The 13,959-nt window shown below is 44.5% G+C and overlaps 1 protein-coding gene across 2 annotated transcripts in view; it reads left to right on the forward strand.

The window, feature by feature from the left end:
- Positions 1-13,633, forward strand: part of METTL4 (methyltransferase 4, N6-adenosine) — a 405,343-nt gene extending 391,710 nt beyond the window's left edge. For both annotated transcript variants that reach the window (XM_073631432.1, XM_073631431.1), the window contains one exon: positions 13,000-13,633. In XM_073631432.1, the coding sequence (XP_073487533.1) occupies positions 13,000-13,145 (146 nt within the window). In that variant the 3' untranslated portion in view covers positions 13,146-13,633. The remainder of the gene's footprint in view (positions 1-12,999) is intronic.
- Positions 13,634-13,959: the final 326 nt, after the last annotated feature.

Raw genomic sequence — 13,959 nt, forward strand, 5'->3', positions numbered from 1 at the left:
TAGGAGCTTTGGTTCCTTGTCTCGAAGCTTCGCGCTGAGGAGGGGAATGAGACAGGTGTGCCCCCTGCCCCCCCTCCTCTTTGAGTTGGCAATTGAACCACTGGCTATTGATATCAGGGAAAATCAACACATCACAGGTTTCTGTTATGGGAACATGCAAGAAAAAGTCATGCTATATGCAGACGACACGCTGCTTCTGCTGGGAGACACGGATACCTCCCTTAGGGAAGCCATGTTGACCATATCCAGATTTGGAGGATTTTCTGGTTTACTTATTAATTGGTCAAAATCTGCTTTACTCCTGCTGGATGGGGACGACACACAGATAGTTAATTCCTCCTGCCCTATACCCATTGCTACATCCTTTAAATACCTGGGGATCCAAATCACAGCTAAACCAAGAGACTGCATTTAAATATCTCCCCCCTGCTACTGGTTTAGGGACAAGGTCAAAACTTGGAAATCACTCTCCCTATCAGTTGCGGGCAGTGTAAACTTAATTAAGATGATACTTATGCCGCAGCTATTGTATTTTCTCCATAACACCCCCATGGTTATCCCATTGAAGACGTTCCGCATTGTAAATACCATCTTCCGCAGCCTCATATGGAAAGATAAACACCCTAGGATTAAAATGGAACACCTGCAGAGTCCTAAAGACAATGGGGGCTTTGCGCTGCCAAACCCCTGGCTGTACTACCTAGCAGCTCAGCTGGAGCACCTCATTGGCATGTTTCCATCAATGGGGGGGACAGAGATTAGGTCGCAAAGTTCTTCTCAAAAATTACTACTACATACTGTGTGTAGGGGACCTGTTCCCATGGCGTTGGAGGTTTTGGCCTTTGCCAAACCTCATGAAAAATACCCAACCTTCAGTCTAATACAGAAGATATGGAATAAATCTAAATATATTCAGAATGCAGCGGGTTATACAGAGTACAGTTCCATATGGCTGAATGATACGTACACTGAATTGGCCAAGCTGCAGTCTGGAGCTAGGTGGAGGAAGTATGGGGTTACACATCTCAAACACATATTCCGCAATGGGGTGCTGCGCCCCTTTGAGGATCTGAGAGAAGCCTATGATCTTCTGCCATCAATGCACTTCCAATATTTACAACTTAGCCATGCGGTGGCAGCACAGAGCTGTTCTTCGGAGTGGCATTTGTCCCCAACCCCTGTGTTTAGCCTTCTGGAGGATGCTGCTTCGTCTAAAGGATTTGTCTCCCAATGTTACGCCATCCTGTTACAATCCGTGATGAGGCAGCATCCTCTGAAGGTAAGGGAGAAGTAGGAAGCAGACGTCGGACAGTTAGACGGGGATCAGTGGGAGGAGATCTTTCAGACGGTGGGTAAGTGCTCACTGAATGTATCCCAAAGGCTGACCCAGCTATATATCCTGTTACGAACGTATTTTACCCCCCCCACAGGCTTCACTTGATGAACCCACAGCTTGACTCCACATGTACTAGATGTAAAAGAGACCACGGGAATTTTATCCATATGCTGTGGCGCTGCCCCAAACTACACACATATTGGGCAAGTGTGGTGACCACGGTCAACTCGGTATTTAAAGTTTCCCTTCCACAGGACCCGGAAGCCTGCCTCTTGGGTGCTCTGGAGGAATACGAGTAGGAAGAACAGAGAGGCCGTGCATAGAGTTTTATTTCAGGCAAGGAAGTTAATTATGTTACACTGGAGGTCTGAGGCTCCTCCGACCACAAAGGAATGGATTGAAAATATTGGAGTGGTATTAAGAATGGAAAAATTGGTATACCAGCATAGAGGTAGCTCACACAAGTTTGAGAAACTGTGGGCATTGTTGCTAGTTGTACCAGGACTAACCTCGGTGGACCTGGTAGCAGACAGATTACTGGGAATAAATGTCGGGTGAGGATTGAGACATGCAAAATAATAAAAGGGATAATGTGACATTATTGGTGTGGCTATGAAAGTACTGTATTTATTGGCGTATAACACTCACTTTTTCACCATGAAAATCGGGTGCAAATAGTGCGTGCGTGTTATACTCCAATACTTCAATTTTAGCTGCCTCGGAGGGGACAGGGAGGGGGTGGGACGAGCGCCGTCAGATTACATACAGTGAGAATCTTCTGTTTACTTGGTGGCCTCTATAATAAGAAGTCCCGTCTCCTGGGCCGCCATTGGACTACTGTTCTGTCTATCATAGGAGATTCTCACTGTATGTAATCTGCCGGCGCTCGTCCCGCCCCCCTCCCTGTATCCAATAGGCTGCAGATGGGCATCGATCAGTCTGCACTGATGGCATTGGCGAGACTGCTGCATTGAAGGTAATGGTGAGGCTGATGCATTGATGGCAATTGTGAGGCTGCTACATTGATAGCAATGGTGAGGCTGCTGCATTGATGGCACTTGTGAGGCTGCAGATGGGCATTGATCAGGCTGCATTGATGGCAATGGTGAGGCTGCAGATGGGCACTGACCCTTATTTTGCTTCAAAGTTCCTTATTTAAAATTTTTTTTTTCCTGAAACTTCCCTCTTAAAATGAATGTGCGTGTTATACGCCTGTGCGTGTTATACGCCGATAAATACGGTAGTTGTTTTTCTGGTTGGACAAATTGCACCGAATCCCATACTGCAGTGAAGACTATATTTGTAATGCACTTCAACCCATAATGCAATGAGAAATATGCTTGTAATGTACCTCTGCAAACTAAATAAAATTTTGTTGGATAAAAAAAAAAAAAATTATGGCAGTTGTGGAAGGCTATCTAATAGAGATCGTCCTTCCTCTGAGTATATGAACATGTTCCAGTGAAGCCACATTTTCTTGTAACGCTCATGCTTGTTTCATGCAGTTAACAGCAAGTCTTCCATTTTGCTGGTATCCTCAACCATTCTTAGCCACATTTGGATAGTTGGAGGGTCAGGTTCTTTCCATCATAAAGTGATGCAATGCTTGGCAGCGTCAAGTAGATGACATAGCACTGATTTTTTTATATGTTTTAATTGGAATGTCAGAGCAATGTTGTAGGAAGAAGGCAGGGTCCTTTGGGACCATATGGTCCGTGAACTGTTGTGTGAGTCTGCTCACCTCTTTCCAGAACGTCTCCAGGGCCGGGCAAGCCCAGAACGCATGCAAGAGCATCCGCCCCCCCCCCCCGGCATCTCCAGCACCGGTCAGAGGCCTCAAGAAAGAAGCGGAAACAGATGGAGTGTAGTACCCTCTGTTGAGCACCTTATAGTTGCATTCTTGGACGGGTGTACAAACTGAGGACTTAAGGGCGAACCACACGATTTTGCTATCTTGCCCCGGCATAAAAGATCGTCCCAGATCTGTTTCCCATTTGATAAGGCCGGGATGTCTGAATTCAGCAGGCAGATCAAAATAGAGTACATTGTGGAGAGGGCACGTGGTAGAGTGCCTTCCCCCATGGTATAGGATTCAAATGTGGTCGGTGGCTTTCTGTATTCTGTCGGAGACCCTAGCCTTTGGAGGAAGTGATGGAGTTGTAGTTCCCTCCAGAAATCCAAGGCAAATGAGGTTACATCAAGTGTTGAAACGGGCCTCCCCGAAGACCCAGGGGAAAATTGGGATTACCCAATATCAGGTATAATGGTGACTTAGAGGAGGTAATAGCTGGGTTTTTACACAGAGCGTTGCAAACCCGTAGGGTTGGGCCTACAACAGGGTGAGCTTTGAGTATCGAGGGCAAAACCCGAAAGCACCAGGGAGCTCTATGGAGAGGGATGGTGCAGAATTGTTGTTCTAGTTGGGTCCATAATTTTTGAGCTCCGTGCCTGCACCAATCAATCACCCGTGTGAGGTGGACAGCTTTTTGGACATACGGGATCGCAGTCCCCCCAAATACTTTGGGGAGAGTCAATAAATGTCCCCTTATCCTGGGCTTTTTGTTAGCCCAGATGAAGTTAGTGAAGAGGGCGTTCACTTGTTTAAAGTAGGCCGATGGAACATAAATAGGGAGGGCCTGAAAGACGTACCAGAATTTGGGTAAAATACTCATCTTTATAATGTTACATCGACCGAACCATGAGTGTAGCCCATGACGCCATTTATCCAGAAGCTTCTGCACCAGGCCCAAGAGAGGTGGGAAGTTCAATTTAAAGACATTGGACACAACTGGGGGGATATGCGTTCCTAAATATTTTAATGTTGTAGAGGTCCACTTAAATTTAAATTGTTTTGTAAGTGGTGTAGTTGTGTGGGAGTCAACCCAACGCCCATAGCCTCAGATTTTGAAAAGATAATTCTTAAGTTCGATAGATCACCATAACACTCGAGTTCCTGTAGTAGATTAGGCAGAGATATAATCGGGTAGATAATGTGAATAGGAGGTCGTCTGCATAAGCCGAGATTTTATAGTGGGAATTGCCAATCTGCAGGCCTTTGATGTCATTGTTTAATCTGACCCTACACAGGAACGGTTTCAGGGTAAACGCGAATAGTAGTGGTGATAGAGGACAACCCTGCCGTGTCCCATTCGATATTGCGATCTGGTCTGAGAACACACCGTTAACCTTGACTGAGTCTCTCAGGGTAGTATATACCTCAGAGATTCACAGAATAATCCTGTCCCTCATGCCAAATTTTTGAAGGGTCGCAAACGTGAAACTCCAATTCACCCTATCGAACGCCTTATCAGGTGCCGGGCTCTGGATGACACATATTGTTTTGGTATGATTGGCTAAGTGTAACAAATTCAAGACTTTCGTGCTGTTATCATGTGCTTCACAGGTGGGAATAAAGCCTACTTGGTCTAAATGGGCCAGTTGAGGAAGAAAGAGCTGGAGGCGTGTGGCTAGAATTTTAGTGAAGAGTTTCAAGTCTACGTTAAGTAGTCATATGGGTCTATAGCTGCCGCACAAGGAGGGATCTTTACCCTCCTTGTGTATGACTGAGATATGGGTTAGCAATGTTGCAGGCGGGAAGGTGGAAGATTGTCCTAACGCATTAAATGTTTTTACCATTTGGGGTCCTAAGATGGGTAAAGGGGCTTGTAGTATTGGAAGGTGTAACCGTCAGGGCCGGGAGCTTTGCCGGGTTTGGCTGAGCCTACAGCGGTCTGTAACTTCTCCAAGAATATAGGAGCCTCCAAGTCACGCCGTTGTGGAGACGACAGCCTAGGGAGGCAGGCTGAGAAGAGAAAATCTTCTAGTTGCGTCTGTGCTGATGGGCTGGTTGGGAGGTTATATAAAGAGGAATAGTATTTTCCAAAGTACTGTGCTATGTGTTTTAGTAACATCATCTTCTGACCCATTGAGTCCACTACGTGGGGAATATAGGAAGCTATTCTTTGGTCCCGTAGGGTCTTTGCCAGTTGTTTTCCACATTTGTCTCCGGATTCGTAGTGAAGTCTCTTGCAGGTCTGAATCGCTGCCTTAGCGAGATATAGTAGTAATTCTGACACCTGGCGGCGTAAGTTTGTGAAGTTGTGTTCTAGAGAGGCTTCAGGGGTCTGTTTATGACGCAACTCCAACACTTGTATGTCTGTAAGTAACGTAGTGAGTTTGGTGTCCCGGGCACGCTTGATACGGGCGCCATGCTTGATCAACACCCCTCGGATGACCGTTTTATGTGTCTCCCAGATGATCCCGGGATCGCTCTCTGGGATATCATTGAATTGAAAATATGTGGTAAGTATGTGGTAACATCTGCCAGGATAGTAGGGTTTTGTAACAGACTTTCGTTTAAGTGCCAGGGCCACTCTCGGGAAGGAGAAGTCTGTACTGTAATGTGATAGGTGAGTGATGTTGCCAATCGTCACACCAATGATATCTGAGAGATGTTGATGGGGAGCCAAGAACAAGTCTATTCCGGAATATGAGTGGCGCGGGCTGGAAAAAATGTATAGTTCCATTCGCCGGGATGGAATAGACACCACACATCGATCATTTGATGTCTATGCAGGGTTTGGAGTATGCGTCGAGTGCCGGAGAGAATGGCGGAGGTGCCCGTAGACCTATCGACCGTCGGGTCCAGGGGAATATTAAGATCTCCCCCTAGTATCTGCTTTCCCTCTGTAAACTCCACCAGGGAGGATATGGTGCCCGAGAGGAAGGCATCCTGATTAGGGGAATATACCATAGCCATTGTCTCCTTCACACTGCCAATGTGGCCCTTCACGATCAAGAACCGTCCCTCCTCATCTGCGCAGATATCCAAGAGGGACCAAGGAACGGGGCTTAAAATTAGGAAAGAGACTCCTTTGGATTTGGCTGATTGGTTTGAGGCATGGTAGACAAAGGAGAAAAACTTGTTCTGAAGGAAGGGAAGTTTGCTCTTTTTGAAATGTGTTTCTTGTATGAATGCTACGTCAGAGCGAGAATGTTTCATGTCATATAGAAGCATCCTTCTTTTCTCGGGGACATTGAGTCCTTTGACATTAAGAGCTGTAATGGTCATTAAATCCATCCTGTCATTGAGCAGCCAGAAATAAAAGACTGAAAAGAGAGAGGGTGTGCAGATGAAGAGACAAAGAAAGTAGAGGGAGGACACAAAGTAGTTGGAGGATACCAAGTGTCTCCGGGTGATAAACTCTAGAGCCCAAAAGGTAACAAAATAATTGTTAAGGCACTCACCAGGCCGCCACCGCGGCAGTGAGTGCAGGCCTGGGGGGGGGGGGGGGGGGGGCGGGAGTGTAAGGAAACAGCAGGTAGGTCGTGTTCTGAACTTTCCAGCAAATTTCAAAAACCAATGGATTAATATCAGGCATTGAAAAAATTAAAAAGGGAGGTGGAAAAGTAAACATCAAATCACATTAAAAGGTAAGGAGAGATATGGATCATCAAACATTTTTATAAAAGAGTTGAAACATTACTAAATGAGGTTCCCCAATAACCATTCTTATGCGTAGGCCAGGTCTGTCTGGTCAGGTAGCACCTGCAGTGCTGAATGTACAGTTAGGCCTGACTGTCATCATAGGCATAGCCAATCTGTGGATATTTTCTGTGTGTGCTTCAGATGTAAATGTAGGATATGTAGGCAGCATTATCAGTATGGTTGGTGTTGTAGGTTCAGCTGGATGTGAATGTCCGACTGGGTGCGTGAGTCAAGAACAACTGTAGAGCAGAGGACAAAAAAAAAGACTTATCAACGCCATGGGGATTAAGTCGCTTCATTTGTTGTGTCCGAAGGTATAAACGTTACCTTATGTTGCAATAGCATATCTTATGTAATAGGAAGGTACTATACAATTATGTCAAGGGTATTATTGAACATTGGATGGCTTATGTCCTAACAAGCAGGCATCTCATAAGGTGTATGGGTAAAAATAAGGACAGCCGTAATCTATATATGGTGCTTGTCAACATAGCTGTATTGCCGCATGTCATAAAAAACACTCGCAGGCCCAGTGGTACTGACAGGCCACTCCACCGCGGGTCACAGCCATGAGACCGTGATCCTGCAGGACAGCTCAAAGTACCTGCCGTGCCTCACCATGGGATCGCCGATGGCAGCACCACGCAACAGAGGGAGCCCCATCATTGCTATTTACACTGGTAACATGCATAAGGTGGATAAAGTAAATAAAATAAGAAATAGCCACGACCTTATGTAGACATAAAAAAGAAAAACAACAGTGTATAACATAGCATAACACCCCGAACAGGAGCTAGGGAGCAATAGCATAAATTGGGGGCTGTCCTTGTCCCTGCATATGGTGGACAGGAAGTGTTCTAAAGAGCTCTTCAGCATCCTCAAATATAAACCTGAGGGGGAGAGGTCACAGAAGAGGGAACATAGTCCAGGCAGTCATAACAGCAGCACCTTAGGTTGATGAACATATAACTGACAAGGAGCGTAAAAAATTGAGGTGCAAAGCTCTCCAATCTGAGGAGAGTGTCCACAGAGTGTCAATACAAGACTGATAACAGGCTTACCATGGTAGTAGTTGTATGGGTATAGAGGCTAGAAGGAAGCCCATAAAAATTAAGGAACTAAGCCCTTGTCTGTGGGGAGCAGAAATACATGAATGCAGCCATTGTAGTGCTGTGTAGTGCATCGGGACAGTGTAGGCACCATACTTCATTTGCAAGACTTTAAACAGTACCTTACAGAGAAATGGGGAGATCAAGGCTCAGGGTCAGAGGAGCTTGGTGGATTTCTAGGGATTTGACGGGTCCTAGGCATTCCAAGAGTGGTGGGTCCCCTAGCGAATCCGGCTATTCTGGCTGGCCGTGGTAGAGGTTGTAGCCAGTCCAGTACCACGGTGGGATCCGTGTCTAGGAAGGTGAATAAGGCTGGGAGGCCATCAGATGATGCAATACAAAGGATGATGAGCTCTTTCACGCCGTCAGTGACAAGGGATATCCCCATCTATAAGTGCAGCCCAATTGACGGAGTTTATCCAGCAATAGACGGAGCAATGCTCAGTGTTGAAGTGTCGCCCTGGAGAGATCCGGGAGTATTTTTACTGATGCTCCATCAAAGTCCACCTCCCCTCGTTCCCATGCCTCTCGGAGGATCATTTCCTTGTGGGTATACCGGTGGATGCGGCATATCGCATTTCGCGGCCTGTTGGGATCCAGCGAGCGGGGGCCCAGGGCTCTATGCACTCTGTCCAGCTCCAAATTCAGTGGAGGGGATGAGTCAAGTAGCCTGTTGAAAATTGCCACCACTGTGTCTGGCAGGTGTTCCGGTCCGTTCGCCTTTGGAAGGCCCCGGAGCCATAGGCTGTTGTGACGGCTCCGGTCCTCCAGGTGGAGCTGCAGGGATGACCCGTGAGCAGCCTGTGAGGCCTGCGCTGCCTCTAGCTGTGTGATGCGAGCCTCCATTGAGACAATAGAGGCTTCCCCTGTGGAGACTCGCTCTGCCACCTGATGTACCTCAGTGCGGTCTGCCTGCAAGTCTTTGCGGTCCGTCTCCTCTAGACGATGAAAGAGTGCCGCAATGTCCACCTTGGTGGGGAGCACTTGAATTAAGGCGCACAGGTCTGTGTTTCTGGTATTCAGCAGGGCTCTCATCTATTCACCTGAGGGGTTCATGGGGTGAGAGTGGAAGTCATCTGTGAAATCAGGGAAAGTGTCCGAGGCTGAGGAGGCCAGAGAAGCCAGAGGTGCCGCCATCTGAGAGGCCTCTGATGATCTGCCACGTCCGGCCACTGAGCGGGCCCAGGATCTGGAAGACCGTAAGTCCGTGAAATAATGCTGTATCTCCGATCGGGGAGGTGTTCTGTGGAGGCTTTTCACTCTACTCCATTTAAAGCTCATTCCGTGCAAGTTTGCCTTCTGGAAAGTGTGGGTTTGCTGGAAAGGGAACAGGAGCTCAGACACTGTGCTCCTCTACTCAGCCATGTCCAAGCCACGCCCCCCTTTCCATGCATTTTTGATGCAGAAAAAAATGCACTGGACTGCATGTGGTGTGAACTGGCCCTAAGAGCTAATTTATGCTTTTGCATTGGGGTGATATTCATTTTTGATTGCCACCCCAACACGCTAAGTCAATGAATCTCTGATATTCATGCATTGCAATACAAAAAAACGAATGCATTACTGCGTGTTGTGGTGCACTGCATCAGGAAAAATGTTGAATGTCAGTTTTTTCAGTTCTTGTGTATTTCATTTTATCGAGCTGCCTTAAGGCAAAGCAGAGTAATGTGTTACACAACAAACATTAACACAACGCACAAGAACAGTAAGGTGTGAAAGGACCTTAAGGGTGTTTTTTTTTTAACAAATATAGCTTGTTACCAGAAATGTATACTCTACTTATTGGTAAGTGTTCGCTTGCAAAAGGGTTGTGATGCAGCTGCTCCACATTGCAGCAGCATTTGTGTGTTCACCACAGGTGTCTCTGTAGAGATGATATAGCCTGATTGAGATGGTTTCTTGCATACACACACTTGCTGTCAGCGATGCACTGTTAATTGAATCCTGATCACAGGTAAGCAACTACCCTTCAGGTTAATTCATTAATTGAGGGACTACAACGCCTTGCAAGGTTTATGAACTCAATCTGTACTTTGTCAGGGTAATGTGGGCACAGTGGAACTAAGCAAAGAACAAAATAACACACTACCAATCTACTCTACCATGAAAATCTGTAACATGCAAAAAAATGCATGCACATAAAGATCTTACCAGGTGAGTCTAAATATAGATTAGTATCTTGTTTTATATCTATATCTATTTATATATATATAGATATAGATAGATAGATATCTGTACAAAAGTTTTGGACAGGTATTAAAAATGCTTTAAAAAATAGGAGAAATCAAAATCAAATCAATATTTTGTGTGACCACCCTTTGCCCTCAAAACAGCATCAGTTCTTCTAGGTACACTTGCACACTGATTTTGAAGGAACTTGGCAGGCAGGTTGTTCCAAACATTTTGGAGAACTAACCAATGATCTTCTGTGGATGTAATCCCAGACAGACTCCATGATGTTGAGATCAGGGCTCTTGGGGGGGGGGGCCAAACCATCACTTCCAGGACTCTGTTCTTCTTTACACTGAAGATAGTTTCTAATGACATTGGCTGTATGTTTGGGGTTATTGTCCTACTGCAGAATAAATTTGGGGCCAATTACACGCTTCCCTGATAGTATGGCATGATGGATACGTATCTGTCTGTATTTCTCAGCGTTGGGGACACCATTGATCCTGACCAAATCTCTAACTCCATTTGCAGAAATGCAGCTCCAAACCTGCAAGGAACCTTCACCATGTTGCATGGTTGCCTGCAGACACACAATATTGGTTGCTCTCCAGCCCTTTGGCGAACAAACTGCCTCCTGCTACAGCCTCTTTCAAATTTTGATTAATTAGTCCAGAGATCCTGCTGCCTTTTTTCTGCACCCCTGTTCCTATGTTTACATGCATAGTTAAGTCACATAGCCTTGTTTCCACGTCGGAGGTATGGAATTTTGGCTGCAATTCTTTCATGAAGAGCACTTCTGGCCAGACGTCTCTGAACAGTAGATGGGTGTACCTGGGTCCCACTGGTTTCTGCCCGCTCTGTGCTGAAGGCACTGCTAGATATCCTCCGATGTCAAAGGTAAGTAAGCATGATTTGTCTTTCATCTGCTGAATTAGGTTTCCTTGGCTGACCACTGCGTCTATAGTCCTCAATGTTGCCTGTTTCTTTGTGCTTCTGAACAGCACATTTTGAAATCCTTGCCTTTGAGAGACCTTGCTAATATAGTATAACTACCTCGTGTCTTGTTGCTGTGCTCAGTCTTGCCATGGTGTATGACCTGTGACATGAAACTTTCTCACCTTTTTAGTAGCAGAGTTCAGCTGTTTCTCACCCAGTTTTAAGTCCCATGGCAAGCTATTTCTGTTTCAGTTAATGGCTGTTTTTCTTCCTACATATGAAATTGATGATCATTAGAACCTACTTGCTATAATTGGTTAATCATACTGTGACAGAAGTCCCTAATAGGGGCACAGGGTGAATGAGAACCCTACTATGATCTGTGCTAGTCAGACTCAATGCTGTATATATAATGTGTGCTGTCTCATTGTGTTGTGTACTATTTGCTGTGCTGGTTTGGGGTGGAGCTGTATTCCAATGTTCTATTGTGTCTGTCTGCCTTGGATCACAGGATCTGTATCTCTATGGAGGGAGGGGGATTCCTCCAACAGCTCTCCTTGCTGATAAGACTGTGTACTGATGAGACGTTATACACACCTGACCTGTGTGTCTATTGTCATTGGACGGTTTAACCCGGCCTCTTTTCCAAGAGTCTCTGAGTTATTTTATCTGTTGTGTCCATGTGTGAAAATAAATGAGTTTATTCCTGCTTGACCCTCAAGACAGAGCATCTTGTCTCGTATTTGGGGGAGAATTATTTGTATGGGTTCGGCTGATGGAAGTGTTCGGTAGCTGATTTTGTGTTTGGGTATGGAATGTCCTTAACGACTTTAACCCCTTTCATATTCGGGGTGTCGTTAGACATACACCTGACTCTAAGCCTACAAAATCTCTGACTGTGCAAGTATACAAAGTGTGTAGGGGTAAGAAGTGATGCTGGTTTGAATCCAAAGGGTAGTCACACCAAATATTGATTTGATTTAGATTTTTCTTCTGTTTGCCCACTTTGCATTTGTAAATTGATAAAAATAAACAATTAAAATATATGTTTTTGAAAGCATTCTTACTTTACAGCAGTTCTTCACACCTGCCTAAAACTTTTGCACAGTACTTTATATACACACACACTGTGTTTGGTGAATATCCCATTTACTCCTTTATAGATATACCCATATACAGTTGAATGGAGAGTTTTTTTTTTTTCAAGCATTGCTTAATGCCTATATGTATATTTTTACCTTTGTTTAAGAATAGGCTAACCAATATCTTTCTTAATTTAAAAGGTGAGCTAGCATGTTATAGTGAAATAGTGACACAGCTGCTCTAACAGTTAAGGTTCAGTGAAAGTGCACTCAGACTGACCAGATGAAATAATATCCGTCTTTAAATCTAGCAGTGTGCATGAGCCTTGGATCCTCTAAGGCTGCTGTAGAGAAGCCTTGAAATTGGACTCGGCATTTATTGCAGCACAGTGCAATGCAGCATCCCCAGTTGGTGATAAGGTGTTTTTATCAAAGTCCTTGTCCCTAGAATTTAACCTGATCGCTGTGTACTAATTGTCTTGTCCTTTTCAGCCATGTTTTGTTCCTGTCATTCAGAAAGCATTTAAAACATTGTCACCGCTTGCTCAGTAGTACTGAGATGACTCTATTGAAAAATTGAAAAGTCACCTGTGTAGGCGGTAAAATCCTCATTCCATGTCTCTAAATGAAAACCAATAAATCAGGCCTATTGAAGCCTCTGACTGTATTGTTCACAATCTCAAGGGCGCTTATTTCAAATGATTTCCTCGCTATAAATAGCCTGGGCTGTTGATGAAATCCTTGAAATTAATTTGCTGCCTTCTTTTTAATGAAATACTCCAGTTTTTCATCTCCCTATAGCTAGGGGAAGATTGATTTTTGTTCTTCTTCTTCACTTTCTTATTTTTCTCCTTCTCCTTCTTTTCTTTGTTTCAGAGATTCTGAAAAAATATGCCAAACCAGACGTGGAACGCTTGGAGTTATTTGCCCGTAATCTGCAGCCAGGCTGGACTAGCTGGGGGAATGAAGTTCTGAAATTCCAGCACTTGGATTATTTCATTCCCTTCGAGACTGAAAAGTGACCCAGGTCTATTAGCTATAAAGGAGTTTTTTTATACATGAGAATTGCTTTTTATTACCACCGGAACACTTAGGAATCTGTGTAAATAGAAGTGGACATGTCGCAATAAGAAATCCATGGAGTGGGCGAGTGTATGTACACTACCAGTGCTATTGTTTTAAGCTGTACAAATTGTCCTTCACTTTAGATAGCTTTGCACAGAGATGGAAAAGAAAATTGCAAAATAACCCCATGTTCACTACAGTGTAGCCTGCTTTCCTGGTAGAATAAAGGTTAATTGTCTAGGCTATAGGAAAAGAATGGAGAAAACTGATCTGTGGCAGCAGCACAAGTCCTCGTAGGCATCTCCGTAATATTTCAAAACAGTATATATTTCCCAGATGGATTAAATGACAATTTTATCACATTCATCTCATTTTGCTGCTTTCAAGAGCAATATATAATGTATGAAGAGGGGTATGAAAACAATGATCAATGTGCTAAATTTTATTTTGTGTTATCATTTTTTTTCCTTTTCTTCTTTATTTGGTCTGTGTCATAATACATTATACTTTACCTCTTTGACCACGTTTAATGCCTGGCCCGTTTACGTCAGATTTGTGAAAATTGGATTAAATGTTTCTAGGGTAAATATTCTTCATTGGAAGGGCCAACACAGAAAAGCAAAGCTCCCCAGCGAGTGACAATAGTACTGAGTCTTACTTGAAAATTAATGTGGCTATACAACGCATAGCAGTAACAGATGAATTTAGTGTATAAGCAGGCAAGGGAAGTGAATTATTATAATAGCTTTTAATTATCATAAAAGCTGTTTG

The sequence above is a fragment of the Aquarana catesbeiana genome, linkage group LG05 (genome assembly GCF_042186555.1).
Source record: "Aquarana catesbeiana isolate 2022-GZ linkage group LG05, ASM4218655v1, whole genome shotgun sequence".
Lineage (NCBI taxonomy): Eukaryota > Metazoa > Chordata > Amphibia > Anura > Ranidae > Aquarana > Aquarana catesbeiana.